Source organism: Cebus imitator, unplaced genomic scaffold (assembly GCF_001604975.1).
Source record: "Cebus imitator isolate Cc_AM_T3 unplaced genomic scaffold, Cebus_imitator-1.0 Scaffold14, whole genome shotgun sequence".
NCBI classification, from domain to species: Eukaryota; Metazoa; Chordata; class Mammalia; order Primates; family Cebidae; genus Cebus; species Cebus imitator.
The window spans coordinates 11,787,816-11,803,369 of NW_016107329.1; the positions used below are offsets into that span (position 1 = coordinate 11,787,816).

At 47.3% G+C, this 15,554-nt stretch overlaps 1 protein-coding gene across 4 annotated transcripts in view; it reads right to left on the minus strand.

Annotated features, from left to right (window-relative positions):
* Positions 1 to 81: 81 nt before the first annotated feature.
* Positions 82 to 15,554, minus strand: part of EDA (ectodysplasin A) — a 435,794-nt gene continuing 420,321 nt past the window's right edge. The window contains exons 4-8 of one of the 4 annotated variants that reach the window (XM_017502826.2): positions 11,422 to 11,601; positions 9,921 to 9,955; positions 8,941 to 8,992; positions 5,932 to 6,047; positions 82 to 4,118 (exon numbers count right to left, since the gene is read on the minus strand). In XM_017502826.2, the coding sequence (XP_017358315.1) occupies positions 3,867 to 4,118; positions 5,932 to 6,047; positions 8,941 to 8,992; positions 9,921 to 9,955; positions 11,422 to 11,601 (635 nt within the window). In that variant the 3' untranslated portion in view covers positions 82 to 3,866. Of the gene's footprint in view, positions 4,119 to 5,925; positions 6,057 to 8,940; positions 8,993 to 9,920; positions 9,956 to 11,421; positions 11,602 to 15,554 lie in introns of all 4 variants that reach the window. The other 3 variants (XM_017502815.2, XM_017502809.2, XM_017502802.2) reach the window with 3 other exon arrangements.

Here is a 15,554-nt window from a genome sequence, read left to right on the forward strand (position 1 = left end):
GGGTGTCTTAGTCCTTCTCCTAGCTCATGTGTGGTATCATTTGCAAAGAAGCACCTAACATGTAGGAAGTGCTCACCCCGATTTCAAGAACAGACGGGGAAAGCGCTTTATTTGCAAAGAATAAACCATTAATTTACACAAACTTACATCCCAGTTTATATACATTATATATAGTTTATATACATGGTATCTCACACTGGATGCTGACCCCCAAAAGCAGCATTGGGCCTGCTCCAGGCCATTCTCACGACAAAGCCCACCCCCCAATCCCAGCTGGAGGAATAAAGAAATGACACACTGAAAGCCCTCCTGGAAAGACTCCTGAAATTGATTAAAAGACAAAATCAGCTTTGTTCTTTGTGCTCACAGGGCCTAGAGGAGCCTCCAGGTAGGGATGGGTCCTGAGGCAGCATTACAGTAGCCTAAGGACTTGCTGGTATCAGGCCAGTCTCTGCTTTCCAGTCTAGAGGCTGGAGCTGGGAGAATGCCTTGGGAGGAGGAAGAGCTGCAGCTGCTCTCTCCCTGCCTGGCCAGGCTCCTGAATGGGGCCAAGCACTTCCAGCCTGGAGTCTGTGGGTAGAAGAAAGAAGACAGCCGTGTGGGACAGGAACTGCTCTACCTACTCACTCTGCTGAGTCTGGAGGTTGGGGCTTGCTCACCACTTGGGGTAGGTCATCTTCTCTCTCTGGGCCTCAGTTTCTACATAAGTAACATAGGGTGGAATGTAGGTTGGGCTAGATTCCCTCTAAGGGCCTCTTTAGCTCTAAATTTCTCTGAATCTATTTGCATCCACAGGAAGTTACATAAAGACACACACTCATAAATGGATTAAAGTCTTCGTTTACCTCCAGGGTTCCTAGCTCTTTCCTGTTCAGCAAAAGAAATTTGGCTCAGGATGGATGAAGGGGGAAATAGGCAAATACTACTTTTCTGGGTAACCAGTAGCCGAGCAGTCTTCGCCAGCTGTCTTTTGTGCCAGCTTGGCTGTTGAAGCCCAAGTAGCTGGCAGAGACTCCTGCCATGCAATTCTCCTTCAAATCTCTGTCATCTGCTTGCCCACAGATGGCCTCGTCCCATTCTCCATGCTAGCCTGGGTCCTCTGGCAAACTCACACCAGCATAATTCCAAACTGCACATTTATTTCCACATTCTCTCATCTGTAAATTGCTTCGTCACTTTGCCAATGACTTAGCAGCAATAGGGCTCCCCAGTTACCTACTGCTTCCCTCATCATCCCTTGCCCTCTAGAGTTCCTTTGGAAGGTTCAGAATGAATCAAGAGTCCAGTGAAAATCCTATTTCCTTTGTCATCCCCTCCATGTCTGTAGCACAACTGGGAAGACTTTTCCTCCCCTCTCCTCACACCCCTCTGGCCTCGGAACCAGTCCTCTTTTAGGTCTTCCCTCCATCCTTGACAGACTCTGGTAGTATCAAAATTTCTAAGGCATGGAGGAAAGAGATAAGGAGTCACACTAGTAGTTGTGGGAACCGGGCTGGCTCCTCTAAGCTGTCTGTAGGGTAATGAAAGAAGGACCTTTCCCACATCAGCAGCTCCACACATGATGGTTGGGTGGTTCCTTGGATGGGTGAAAGAACATAAAGGCCACGAGTTCTGTGGGTCCCAGAGGCCTGCTGCTTCAACATGGTGCCAGGAAGATTCTTCTGAACATAAGAGCTCTAAGGCTGATGGCTGTTTCCCAAAGAAATGTCTGACTCCTTTTGCCACAGAGCCCCTCGCAGCCAAGAGGACAGGTATTACCACTGAGGAATAAAAATGTGCATCTCTGGGTTTCTCCCTAGAACCCTCAAGGATTTCAGTTCCAAATTACCACTTTTATTGGATCTCTCTAGACCTCAAATTCCATACAATGCTGTGGTGTAATGGAACAGCTGTGGAGTCAGACCTGGCTGAAGCTCCAGGTCTGTGACTTAAATTGGTCAATGCACTTAACCCCTCTGGGCCTCATCTAAACAATGATGTTTATCATATTATCAGCCTTGCCTTCTTCAAAAGAGATAATAAAAGATAAATTATTTTCCAAACATGAAGGAGAGGTTCTTGTGGGTTCCTGCTACAACTGCAGACTGTCCAAGGCACTTTATAGGAGTTAGGGCCAGATACATGCCTGGAGTTCACCTCACCTTGGGTTGCAAGGCTGTCGTTAGCAACCAGACAATGGAGGCCCAGCCCATCTCCTCTCACCCTGACCCTTGAAGGGTCCTTGCTTAGAAAGGGAAGGCACAGCTGAGAAAGAAGTACCTGCTGTTCTTGGTGGATTTCAGCTGCCTGAAGGAACTTATTCCCCATCTCATGAAAAGGAAACACATTTCAGGAGCAGGAGGAGCAGACTGTACAAGGCTGGCTTTCCTAGGTTTGGGCTGGACCTAGCACCCAGAAGCCAGGCTGAGCCCAGGCAGTTTGTAGTAAGGCCCTTGAGGGTCTATCATATGATCTGGTGGGAAGCTTGGGGTTTAGGGGAAGGCGCATTTGGACCTGAACTAGGGAGCAGATCCCTGCCCAGTGCCTAGACACTGGCTTCTCCTGAGCCTGGCTTCAGGGGAGCAGCATGACCAATCTGCAGTGACCATGCTCTGCTGTGGCTTTTTGAAGCCAGAGTGAAGAAAGACTGGGTCAATATTGCATCACCTGCTGGTCTTTCAGGTAAGGTCTGGCCTAATGTCCACTTAGGTTGCAGCAAACTTGAGCAAAATCCCTGTCCTATCCTCACCTCTTGCCCTTTCTAGGCCTGGTAAAAAGCCTCTACCTTGCTAATGCCCAGGAGCAGTCTACAGTTTGGGAATTTAGAAGGCTGTGGTGAGGGCTACCTGCTAAGAGTTACAAATATTAGAACTTGAAGGGACTTCTGGAGGTCATCCAGTCCAACCCTTTGTCCCCAGACAGAATTTGATTAGGATTGGATGAAAAATATTTGTACTGCTTAATAAATGGAAAATTCTCTTTGTGCCCAGGTAAACTAAAGAATATCCCACTCACATGAGCACAGGTTCCAGGTTAGGCACCTGTCTCAGACAGAGGTAGGCTCTGTGGAGAAAGAAGACATGAGTTCTAGTTGAGCTGGGAATGGGGACAATTGGAAGGGGACCCCAGGGAGTTTTCTGAGTGTGGAGCACAGCTGTAAACAAAATGAGAGACATGTGACCCATGTACAGATTCAGGTTCTTATGTGGGCAGGTTTGTGGCCATTCCCTGTGACTATTCCAAGGCAGAGCGAACTTCCCCTTCCCAAAGCCCAGCAAGCTGCCACAATGTGGCTGTCAGCTGGAGTGGAAAGACCCTCCTGCAGGCCACAGTGTAGAGCAGAAAGAACATTCCCACTGCCAAGGATGCTCTCTTGGCAGTTTTCTCTCGTGGTCTCTGCTAAAAGCACCTGCCTTTCCCTCCCTGGCCTTCTTAGGCTGCAATGCTCCCTTCCTACTCTGCCCCTGCCACCATCCTACCCAAGAGAGGAGCAGCAGCCCCCTTGGGGTCAGATGTCCACCCCCAGAGTCTGGAGTGCACCTTTGCTTTCTCTGACCTGCTGCTCCGGATCTTCATTTTAGTGCAACAAACAATAGATCTGATCACAGGGACCTCGGGGTTGAAGAGTCAACATGGAACCAAAGAAGAAGGTTCTGCTTCATGTAAACCCTGGGGCTCCATCCACTGTCCTGTTAACTCAAGGTCATTCTGGAAACTCAAGCAGGCTTTGTCACCCTGGAGTCACTGGGGAATAAATAGCACTGGGGCATTTCTCTCTGCGGCTGCAACACCAATATACCTCACTCCACAGCAGCACTTAGAGGTTCTGAGAATCCTGGCTCCCAGACCCAGGGAAGGGGCATGGACAGAGGCAAAATGGGGGGAATCTAAGATGCAGGGGCTTCACCCAGCCTGATGGCCCCAAAGAAGGTGGTGTGCTTGCTCATGTTGATGGAGATGTCAGCGTGCACCATCTTCACGGCGATCTTCTGCCGGGCCTTAAGGAGGCAGACGCCTGCGGTATAGCAAGTGTTGTAGTTGGTCTTGCCCGTCTCGATGCTGCGTGTGCACTGCAGGAAGGGCTTCTCATCCACCACCACCTCATAGCTGGCAAAGTCAGTGAAGTTGATGTAGTATACCTGAGTGAGAGGCAACAAGAAGGGATTGGGGAAGAGAGGAAAAAGAGGGGGGGGGCCCTCCCTGTGGTGGACTGACAGAACCTTCTCAGATGAGCTGCCAGTATACCCCATGGATGGGGCAGTGCCAAGTGAAGGCATGCTGGCTGGCCAACAGGAAAGGCGGGGTGACGGGCTGATGCATTGTCTTTCCCCTAGTCCATGGGGCTCAGCTGGCTGAGCAAACCTTTCTTACAACAGCACACCTGTCATAAACTCTGTGAGACTAAGAACCATGCCCTATTTGCAGTTTTGCCATGCCCCGCCCTGCCCCACCCCCGCCCCTGCCCCAGCCCTGACATGAAGCAGAGCACTCTGCACATAGCAGCTGTGGACACAGTGCCATAGACACAAACTGACTTCCACTCTTGAGCCCCACAGACTATTTGTAGAGAAACTTAGAAGTCACTGATTCCCCAGAGAGGGCACATAACAATTTGCGACTTCTTCAGCTCCTTACCAGAAGCTTATTCAGCTTGTACCACCCCTCACCTGCGCCTGGACTCCCCTCACTGATTCACAGTGCCCCTTGGGCCTCCCATTTTATGATTGAGGAAACAGGTCCAGAGAGATGGAGAGCTGGCTACCACAAACGAGACAAAGAATTTGGAAAAACTCAGGCCCCTAGCTTTGTGGCCCGAAGGAAGCACTAACTTATGCGCAGTGGCCTAATGCCATGGGGATTTTCCCAGCCTGCATGGGCCACTCCCAATTCTCTCCTAGGTTGAGGAAATTATTTTTTTCATCCTTCACTACCCTTGTCCATTATAACTTACCCCAAGCTCTGATACCCCCCCGGTGCTTAGCTCATAGGACATCGGGTTATGCCCATGTGCCCCTGAGTGTCAGATACCACCACAAATCATTTTATGAAAGGTCACTCCCTCCATTGGCTCTTCAGGTGGGATCAGCATATTTGGGTGCCATATATGGGTCAGGACCCAAGCTACACCGGGGTGCTCAGTGTGCCTAGCAAATGCTTGTTAGCCCACCTTCTCTGGCTGCTCTCATGTGACACCCATCTATTGGCTCCATGGTCCTTCTGTCCACCTGTCTGCTTGCTGCTCATCCCACAAAAATCCCAACCTCATGGCTCATCTTCCTCTATCTCCAAGAAGCCACCCCCGTGGAGGCAAACAATGGGGGAATGGAAGTAGATGGACACTGGGAGACTTGGGGAGAGGGCCAGGGCAAGAAGAGGACAAAAGCAGATGGAGAAAGGGCTGGGAGAATGACAGCAGGAAGGAGGCAAGAACAGAGGAATGGAATGATAGGGAAACAAATGGGAGAAAGAGGAAGGAAAGACAGTCAGAAATCTTTTTGAGGTGGAAAGTCTGCAGGAGTACTATTCATTATAACGCCCGTGCCAGCAGTGCTGAGGGGAGAGGTTCTCAGTAACCCTGAAACTGACTTTCAAAGAATATGCTGAGACCAAGTTCAAGTTTGGCAATGGAACCAAACAGCTCGGAGGGTAAACAGGGGCCTGAGGTCCTGCAGGAGGGAATCAGATGGCAGGGTGTGGGAAGGGCCTTTTTCACAGTTTTTCAATAATATTTAGCTAGGGAAAAACAAAACAAAACAAAGCAAAACAAGCAGGCCCCCTCTCTCTTTCCTCCTTTCAATTCCCTCCCAGTGCGGTCCCCCCACACCCTCGTCCAAAGCCAGAAGCTAGCCATTGGATGGTCTTGGCTGGTTCCACAGTGCCCCTATGTGGCCTGCACCGGATCTGCATTCTGGATATAAGAAGAGTTAGGCCTAAGACCGTACTCACTTCTACCTGACTATAGATGAAGTAGGTGCCGTCCACCAGTACCTCCAGCTCCCCGCTGCGGGGATGTAGCTTAAACACCTTGGGGTTCATTGTGATGCGAGACCAGTCATTGAGCACTCCACCTGAAAGATCTCAGTATGAGAGAAAGGCAGTCACTCAGTACATGTCAGAATAATCGAGGCAAAGGAAAATAAATACCAAGGAGTTCACAAACCCCACCCCATCCCAATGCAACCAGGGTAGCCTAGAAGGCCAAGCTTTAAGAACATTTGAAAGCAGAGAAGCTGTTCTGTTTGTAAAGCAGCTGCCAGGCCTTCCTCAGGGCTCCTGGGCTCTGCCTGTCTGTCTTTATCCTTCCTTTCCTGACCCTTGCATCTGGAGGTGTCTTTAACTAATACCTTCTAGGTGGAATTTGCCGGAGGAGGAGAAGGATGAGAGTGGGCATGCTGCCCTATTTTCTTTGTTGTTATGGGGCCTGCACAGGCAAAATTCAGACACTGAGTGGCAGGCTAGGTCTTATTATTCAATTTTACTTTCCCAGCCTGAGCTTCCAAATTCTTCTCCTGTCTCATAGGTTCATGGGTTTTCTCTTTCTCCTTAAGAAATTCTTTTTTATGGTTCTTCCACACCCACAGCTTTCTGGAAAGCCTCCCTGGGCCCCCAGGAAACCACTCAGCTCACTGTCTACCTGGAAAACCTTAGGGATTAGGGATGATTCAGACTCCATGGCAACTGGGGCTACTGACCACCAGTACCGGGGCCCCATAGGTGAGAGGGATCCTTGTGGGAGTGAAGAATAGACTGGCAGGCTGCAATAGAGCCAGCCAGGAGGATAGGAGCCGAGGCACACTTGGCAAAGCATCTGCCTCAGCCCCACCTCAGTCACGGGTGGAGGGGCAGTCACACTCCTTTGGACAGCAGAAGCCAGCACATGAGGGTGGAGGAAAAACTTCTCTTTCCATCCTGCAGAAAGAGGAATGTTCCTTCCCACCATGAGGGGGGGGACATCAAAGCCCAGAGAGCCTTTTTCCCTCTAAGCCATCCATCCTACACCCAAGAAATTATATTTTATAAGTCTATCTTTGGCCAGTTTCAGTGGGCCTGCCTCTCTGAGGGGTGAGGAAACAGACTTTCTAGAAAAGGTGTCCATCTTTCCTTGAGGTGGGAAGTAGATGGGCTAGGAGTTAGAAGGAGCTGCCCTGGCTCTGTCCCATCAATGGAGTACTCTGCATGATGTCCTCCAACCGCTGATCCCATCGCTTCTTTTTTTTTTTTTTTTTTGAGATGGGAGTCTTGCTTGCTCTGTCGCCCAGGCTGGAGTGTAGTGGCGTGAACTCTGCTCACTGCAACCTCCACCTACCGGGTTCAAGTGATTCTCCTGCCTCAGCTTCCCAAGCAGCTGGGATTACAGGTGTGTGCCACTATGTCCAGTAAACTTTGTATTTTTTGTGGAGGCGGGGTTTCACCATGTTTGCCAGGCTGGTCTCAAACTCTTGGCCTCAAGTGATACACCTGCCTTGGCCTCCCAAAGTGCTGGGATTACAGGCATGACCCACCACGTCCCACCCCCATCACTTCTTCTGGTAGTACTAAAGGTCAGCACAGGCTACTTCTGGGGATTGGCCCAGAGGGGCTGGAAACAGTCTTGTTATGTGGCAGTGGGAGCAAAATCAGTGGCTGCTGGCACAGAATAAACACTATCCACCCAGATACCTAAACAAATCGATTTTGGCCTGTCTCTGGCCTCCCTGGACAGGTGGGGATCATGGCCCACTCAGGGCCTTGGGGTCTCCAGCAGGACCAATTGGGTTTTGGAGCCATTCTCTTCCTATTTACACTTCCGAGGCTATTACAGTCAGGCATCCAGGTGGCAGTCAGGGAAGTAGCTAAATATAGCCATTAAGGAAACTCAGCACAGCCAGTTCAGGACTGACTGAGTTCTTAGAAACTGTCCCCATGTAGCTGGTTTTTTAACCTTCCTTTACAGTTTCTGTACTCACAACCCCTCCCTTCCAGTCCAAGCTCTGTAAGCATCTGGCATCTTGGCTAGCTTGCTGCTTCCCAAGGCTCCTGGGGGTTCACGCATTTTAGGCTTTGTGCACTCTAGGGACTGGACATTATTCCAAAGTGCTGTTATTTCATGAATGTTCATGTCTCTTTGGGGGAAGAAAAATGAACTTAATCATTCAGTGGAGTGTACATACACATCACTGAAGTAGCATAGGGGAAAGGAAAGAGTCAGAAAGATGTGGTTTTGAATCCTGGCTCCTAAACTAACTTGACTATGAAATATTGGGACAATTAATAACCTCTCTGACCTTATAAAAAGAAGCTAATACCTACACCTCATAGGGTGGTTGTGAGGATTGAATGAAATTAAAGATAAGAAACCATGTTGAAAACTCTATTATACAAATATGAGGCAGCATGATTTATTATGGTATTATCCAATCTCTCTGGGACTCTGTTTCCCCATCTTTTAAATGCAGGGATTACAATAAATCAGTGTTTCTGAACCCCATTAAACACATTGTCCCTTTTGATAGACACTAGTGTTTTATACTCCCTGGAGATTCTAACATGCCCGACTTTCCCTCAGAGAAGCAGCCTGTCAGTCCATCTGTGTAGATCCATCAGAAAAGAATTTAATTTTATATAGTTTTACTTTCTATAATTTGTATTGTGAAAATACTAATAAAACTACACATATCTCCATGGTGGCTCTTATATAACCTCCATCCCCTGAGAATGCCTGAGCTAGGTGATGTCTCAAGTCCCTTTCAGCTCCATAATCAGTGATTCTAAATGCAATTTGGGTGTAGCAACTGGTCTTGATGCCGCAATTGCTCAGGACAGCCAGTAGAGGGCATGATGGAGCAAAGAATGACTTCCTATGCCAACGGTACTTCAGGGGCCTGTGAGGAACTCGGCTGGGTGATTATTTGGAGACTGGGTATGAGGGAGGGGAGAAGCTCCTCTTTGGGAGAGAGAGAGAGAGCCTATTTTGATTCTTACCATTCTTGACTTGAATTGCTGACCCCTGGCCCTGTAGATGCACCACAGCTGGCTGGCAGGATGAGAAGGATAGAGAGTAGTCACTATAAGTAATGGCTGCTTGCTCAGCCACCGGTCCCATGTTTCCATTCTGGTTTCTAGTCTTCTGCTGTAATCCAATTCTGATCCCTCTCCCCTGTCTTGGGATGTTAGTGACTACATTTCTACTAGAGGGTAATGTGATTTTGTAGCTCTACTGCTTCCTAGCTATGTGACCGCAACCAAATGTAATGCCTCTGAGCCTCATTTCCCTAACTGTAAAATGGGGATTATAAGACTGTCTGGCCTCTCTCACAGGGATGTCTGAAGATCAAATGAGGTGATGGATATAAAATTGCCCTGCAAGCCATCAAGTACTGTGCAGCTGTGTAGATTTAGCACTGTAGCCACACAGCTGTAGCGAGGGAGGCTGAGATGAGACAAGGCAAGGCAGCAGAACCTGCCAATAGACAGATTAGGAAGCTCAAAGACTGGCAGGAGCTCTTCAGGCCATTAAGGCAGAAGCCCAGGCTAGGCTGGGCCTGGAGTTGGTTGGCTGTTTTTCAAGGACGTACTCTTCAACTCTTCAGCTCCAGATCCCAGGTGGTCTGAAAGCCAACAAGGTGTCTGGTGTGGTTGGGGAGTTGGAGGCCCAGGTGAATAGGTCTGACTGACAGCTTATTTCAGCCGACTATTGGGCCTGGCTGTGGTGACCCTGGGGTCTCCTGTGGAATGAGGAAAAATGGTCCTGGCAAGACACCCTTTCCTTAGCTAAAAACACGCCCTGAGGCAAAGCCTTTCTACTCATAGAGGTGGGAGGGGGCTGTGAGTGAAAACCCTCAGAATCTCCAGAGTGTCCTCATGAAATAAAGCCTCAGGAAATCTAATAAGAAGCTAATTTAAAGGTAGCTCGAGGCTGTGGCTTTCTGTCCTACCCAAGAAGAGAGCAATCCCCAGCCAACCTGGTTTTCTCGAGTTCCAGCTTTATCGGCAGTACCTGCAAAATAGGACAGGCCAATCAGAGGGCATGACCCTTCGACTTCCTTTTCCTCTCACCTGAGCAGCTAGTGGCGGTGAGCCCTGCTCCCTGCAGCCAGCCCTGTCTGAACATTATTCTCCAGGGCTTAGAGCTGAAGGAAGAGTCGGAGTGCAATGCAGAGCCCTTGTTTGGGACGGGACACCCCTTCTTTTCCTGCCCCTGATCTTCATCTTCAGTGGGTTCAGCAACCAGCAGAGAAACTTCTGGGTAGTGTCTGTGGCCAATATTAGCCCAAGGCAAGCCCCACCGGGCACCCATGGAGAACAATGAGAGGGCATTCCTGTCACTGTGTGACCCTGCCTTTTGCTTCCTATTAATTTTCTTATAGAGCCCACTGCTATTTGCAAGTATCTTGTTTCTTTGTTGTCTTCTTCCTCTAGGAGGTAAACTCTGTGAGAACAGGGACCATGTATCAATATATCTCTTTGTATACAGAAAAAAGTGCTCAATATTTATGGAATGATTGGATGAAAAAAATCCCTAACTCCATCTCTTGTGGCCATGGTAACACTGCTTAGCCGTATGTGAAGTACAAGTCAAAGAATCTGAGCCCTGCTGCAGATTTCTTGCCTCTGGAGAAATCAGCTGTAAGGGTCCATTTCTTTAAAGCCCCAAGACATGGGGGGCGGGGGTGGAGAGGAGAAAGAAATAACAACTGACATAAGCCCAGGCAGTATGACTCTTGTCAACTCCAATTAGGCAGGTTTGGATCTGCATTCATACCTTTTCGATGCCCTTCAGGGCTCAAGGAGAAAGATGCAAAGGGATGAAATGGCATTTGAATGGGAAGTATGGTAGGGTAAGGATCTAGTGCAAGAAGCACTTGGTTCCTGGACAGGACAGCCTTGGTGCCTGGGTTTGCTTCATCCACAGCTTGAGTGACTCTTAAGTTTCCAACTTCTTGACCATTAGTGACTACTTGCTACAGGAAAAACACTTCAGACTTCATATGATGAAACTATCCTATGGCTTGTCATTTTGTTTGGTGCCCAAGCTTCCACTCCATAGCCTATTTCTATGCAAACATCAGCATGTGGAGCTACATGCTGGAAATCAGGGAAGATTAAATCTCTTCCCCACCAGAACGCCAGTGAAGCACCAGGACCTCTGTCTCTGGCTCATATGAGTTTTACTGGTCCACTACAGGGAGGCCAAGAGTCAGAGAGGGCTTGTGATAGAAGGGTTGAGACGGGTCAAGAACAGGTGGCCTGTCCTTGACAGGTTGGTAGATACAAGAAGCTAGAGCAAGCCAGGCCCTACTGGCTTGTCCAATTCCTAGTTTTACACTGGGCTAGGACATCTGCATCCCTTATTGCACGCCAACCCCATCTCCACCGTTTGAAACTGCTTTCAGGATCACCCACTCTGGTTCTCTTAAAGTACTTGTAAGGTACCTAGTGGGGTGGAGAGACAGGGGAACTCACCAGAAGGTCCCTGGAGGCCAGGGGGTCCTTGAGGACCAGGAGGACCTGGAGGACCAGGTGGTCCCATAACAGTTGTTCCTGGAATTCCAGGAATCCCTGGAATTCCCGGGGGTCCCTGGGGTCCTGGAGGTCCTGGGGGTCCTGGAGGGCCATTGGGTCCAGGAGGCCCTGCCTTCTTTCCTGAAAAATAGGATTCAGTGTTACGTTTGTAGTTGTTTCCTGTCATGAATGTACTGTCAGGAGTTCTACGACTTCTGAGGACACAAAGTCTGCTCTCTGGGAGTCCCTGCTAAAGAGTCGGATACTTTTATCACACATCTCTGTCTCTGCCTGTCTTGTGCTTTCTCTCCCCTCCCCTCACCCCCTTTTGTGAATATGCATTTATAAAGCTAGGTTTGAGCATATAGAAATAAGCGGCCCTCCAGGAGATCAGTCTGTATCTGTGGGGAAACAGACACAGTCATGGGATAGTAGAAGTGCTGCCTTAGTGGTAGGGACCAAATGCTGAAGAGGTCAGGGAAGGTTTCAAAAAGGAGGTTACATTTCAGCTGAGTCCAAAGGATAAGAACTACCAAGTGATTAGACCTATGGGTCACTTTGTGGTTCTTTTTAGAATTGGGCTATTGTTGAAGAATGTGGAGCTTTTATGTTTACTGCCCAGTTTGGTGGACTTGATGTCGATAACAAGAGGAAGCTGCACAGCCTGGCCTTAGGAACACTATCAGCTCCAGGAAGTTTCCTCTAGGAGTCAGGATGTACAGGAAATGGGAGTTAGGAGAGGGGCAGTGCTAGTTGGGAATGAGGAATGGGAAGGAGTTTTAGAGATAGGGGAATGGAGAAGGAGGAAGAGAAGCACAGAAAGAGAGGGAAGGGGGAGAGAGAGATACTGAGAAACAGGAAAGGGGAGGCAGAGAGTAGAGAGAGCTGAGGAGGTAGCAGGTTGCACTTTCTCAGCTGACCTCTGTAAACTATTTTCAAAGATCTCTGGGAAAGGAAATTCTGCAAACTCCGTAGTAACATGTTCCAATGTTTATCACCCCCTCACTGCTCACTGTTAAGAAGTTCTTTAATATATTTAACTGACATCCCTCTTGTGGCAGTTTAAGCTCTAATTCTATTCTTTGTGTATACAGAGAAGAATATACTTATACATAATAATCCTCATATATGCAAAAAAATTAAGTTACCTATCAACCCCGATTTCTATAGGCTAAATAATCCAGCTTCCAAGAGTCTTTCCTCAGAAGTCCTATTCTCAAATGTATTATTAATCATGCCCACCAACTCCTCCCTCTTTCCTCCTTGCTATCCTTCTAGAACAATCTCAACCCTCTTATTTCATATTCCAGTCCTTTCAACATTTCCACCAGGATGTAGTTATGTTAAACGAGTCACAACTGTGGTTTTGAACCAAAACCTTCAGCTCCTCCTGTTGATTTCCTCTGCTCTGTGCAGTCCCACTCAAAGACTGCAGGTGGGCACAGGTAGGTGTCTTTTTCCTTCCTTCACCACCTTCTCACAATTTTATGGAAAGTTTCAGGAATGGAAGCCTGTTTCCAGACTTCATCACAATGTCTTCGCCTGAGGTAGTTTCTTAGTTTGAAATACAACCTTCTCTAGTCTCACTTAAAAATCTTCTTACTGACTCTGACTTCCTGCTCCCTAGACCCTTAGGCAGGAGGATCCTGTCCTGGTTTATCACGTTCTCCTTTAAGAAGAATGCCTCATGGCCAAGAAACCAAATCCTCATGGCAATGCTACTCAAGAGGCCAGTTGTCCATGTCTAACCACATCTGCATTTGGAATGAAACAATGGGGTCATTGTGGAGCCTCTACCTCAGAGAGGAAAGAAAGGAAGGTCCAGAGAACATGTCTCCCACAAGAGTCCCTGTAGCCTTAAAGACCTAGAGGCATGAGCTTTAGAGGTTTCTCTGCACTTAGCAGTGAAAGATTGGATCTGCCTCATTTCTAGATCTAGCCAATTTCAAGATGCTGAAAAGGAAAACCATCTCCCTTCAGATTTGGGCAGCTTCCAAATCAGGCTTATTCAGAGCCCAAGTTTCAATTCCAGCTAGTGTAGTGGAAAGAACACAGAATCTGTACTGAGGAGATAAGGATGTAAGCCCTAGCTCTGCCATAGACACAATTTGGGCAAATCCCTTCCTCTCCTTGAGCCTTAGTTTCTACATCTGTGAAACAAGGAACTTGGCCTCAGTGATTTCCCTTTCTCATGAGACTGAGTTTCCATAAAAAGGACTTTTACTCCTTGCAGTCAGGAAGTTTCCTTAGCCTGGTTGTAAGATTTCTTTCTCCCTCCTTATTTTCTAGGTGGCATAGACAGAGGTTGGTGCATATTAGGCTGTCATGTGTCCCAGTATTTCCAAGCCTAACAGTGAGTTTCAAGCTAGAGGGTGTCCTGTGGTAGCACAAACTTCAGCTTCAAGAATGTGAGTCTCCTGTAATTGCTAATGTAATTTTGGAAGAATTACAGCCAGAAACTCCTCCAGTCCAAGAGACTAATGGTTACAGTGAAAACAGAGAATGTTCACTTACGAAAATGTTAGAAGGCATTTGAGAAAAAAATTCCTACTTTGTTCCGGTTCTGCAGCTGGTCCTCTGCTTCTCTGCAACAAGGTTTAGGCAAGTGTGCTTCTCACACTTGCATACTTATACAAAGTTGGGCCCAGAGAAGGGGATGCACAAAATAATCCCTGGACCAAGAGGATAACTTCAGAGGCTTGACTCTCTTCTCTGGATTTCCTTACTTTAACAGAACACCTCATGATACAAAAGCGCAGAGATGTTTGTACTTAGAAACTTACCCTATGTAGTGTTAGATGAAAGAATATACACATTCCTTTCAAAGCTAAACTTCATCAAAGGAGTATTTCCTTAACCTTTTAGCTAAGTCAAAAATGAAAGAGCAACCAAAAGTGAGTGAATGAGTGAGGGGGGAGAGAGAGAGAGAGACAGAGAGAGAGAGAGAGAGAGAGAGAGTTGTGGAAGGAAGAAAATTCCATTAAAGGGTAAAAATTAAGTGAACAATTCAATTTACCTCTTCAGGCATGTGCCTGTTTACCATGTCCCTATTCACCATGTCCAAGGAAATCCATATTAAATGGCTTCCAGATAACTTTAGCCAAAGTAAATGTTTAAGGCCTATGTGCACTCTCTTCTCAATAATGTCCCGTACACAAGGTAGCAGTGCCAGGCAATGATCTGAGTTATAATTTCTGTTTTAAAGGGATGTGACAAGACTTAAGAACTATATGCTTGAAAATAAAATCTACTTTCTTAAAAGACGGAATATCTTGGTGGTAAGTGCCCAGGCCCCACAGAGAAAGGTTTCCGTAATGACTCCCTGGCTGTTTTTCAACCTTGCTCAATTCAGGCCCTCAGGAGGCCAGGCCATTCCTCAACTTCTTTACAACAGGCACACAAGTTTTCCATGTGGACTATGATACCTCAAGGCACCAGAGTACCTTAGTGTTCAAACAAGTGGTAGACTGCAGCTGAATCCAGTCTTTTTGGCCTAGTCTGAGGTTGACAGTCTATTCTATAAAACTCCATAAATCTTATCACACAGAATCATTTCACTTAAAGCATTGTAATGAAAAATCATTAGTTTTACTCTGTCTTCCTCCCAGGTCAGAAACAAATAGGTACTTTAGCTAACTTCATAATTGGTTCTTTACGTCCTAAGGAGTAGACCATACTGCCTGGCCCTGTCTTTGGAGGCTGTTCTGTCTTTGGATTGACTCTCCTCCTTTAGTAAGTAAGAACTTTTACAAGCCCTAGAGCCAGTTTCATTGCAAGTACACTAGGGACTTAATGACTCAACAATGGCACAATGGAAGCTGCTTTGAAAAGACTAAATATTAATACTCCAAAATAGTTTTTTCATTACAGAGAAAATGACATTGAATCCTCAAAGCAAGAAATACCTTCCCTTACTCTCTGGGAAATCAAATCAGGAGAGCTTTAAGTCCAAGAAATAGGGTGCTGACATCTTTTGATAGGTAGCATATCTAGTTCCTACATGGTGACTCAGGATTTCATTCATACCTGATCAATGGTTTGATAAAGGAGGAAAAAAAAAAGGATAAAAGCGGGTGCCTGTAATCCCAGCTACT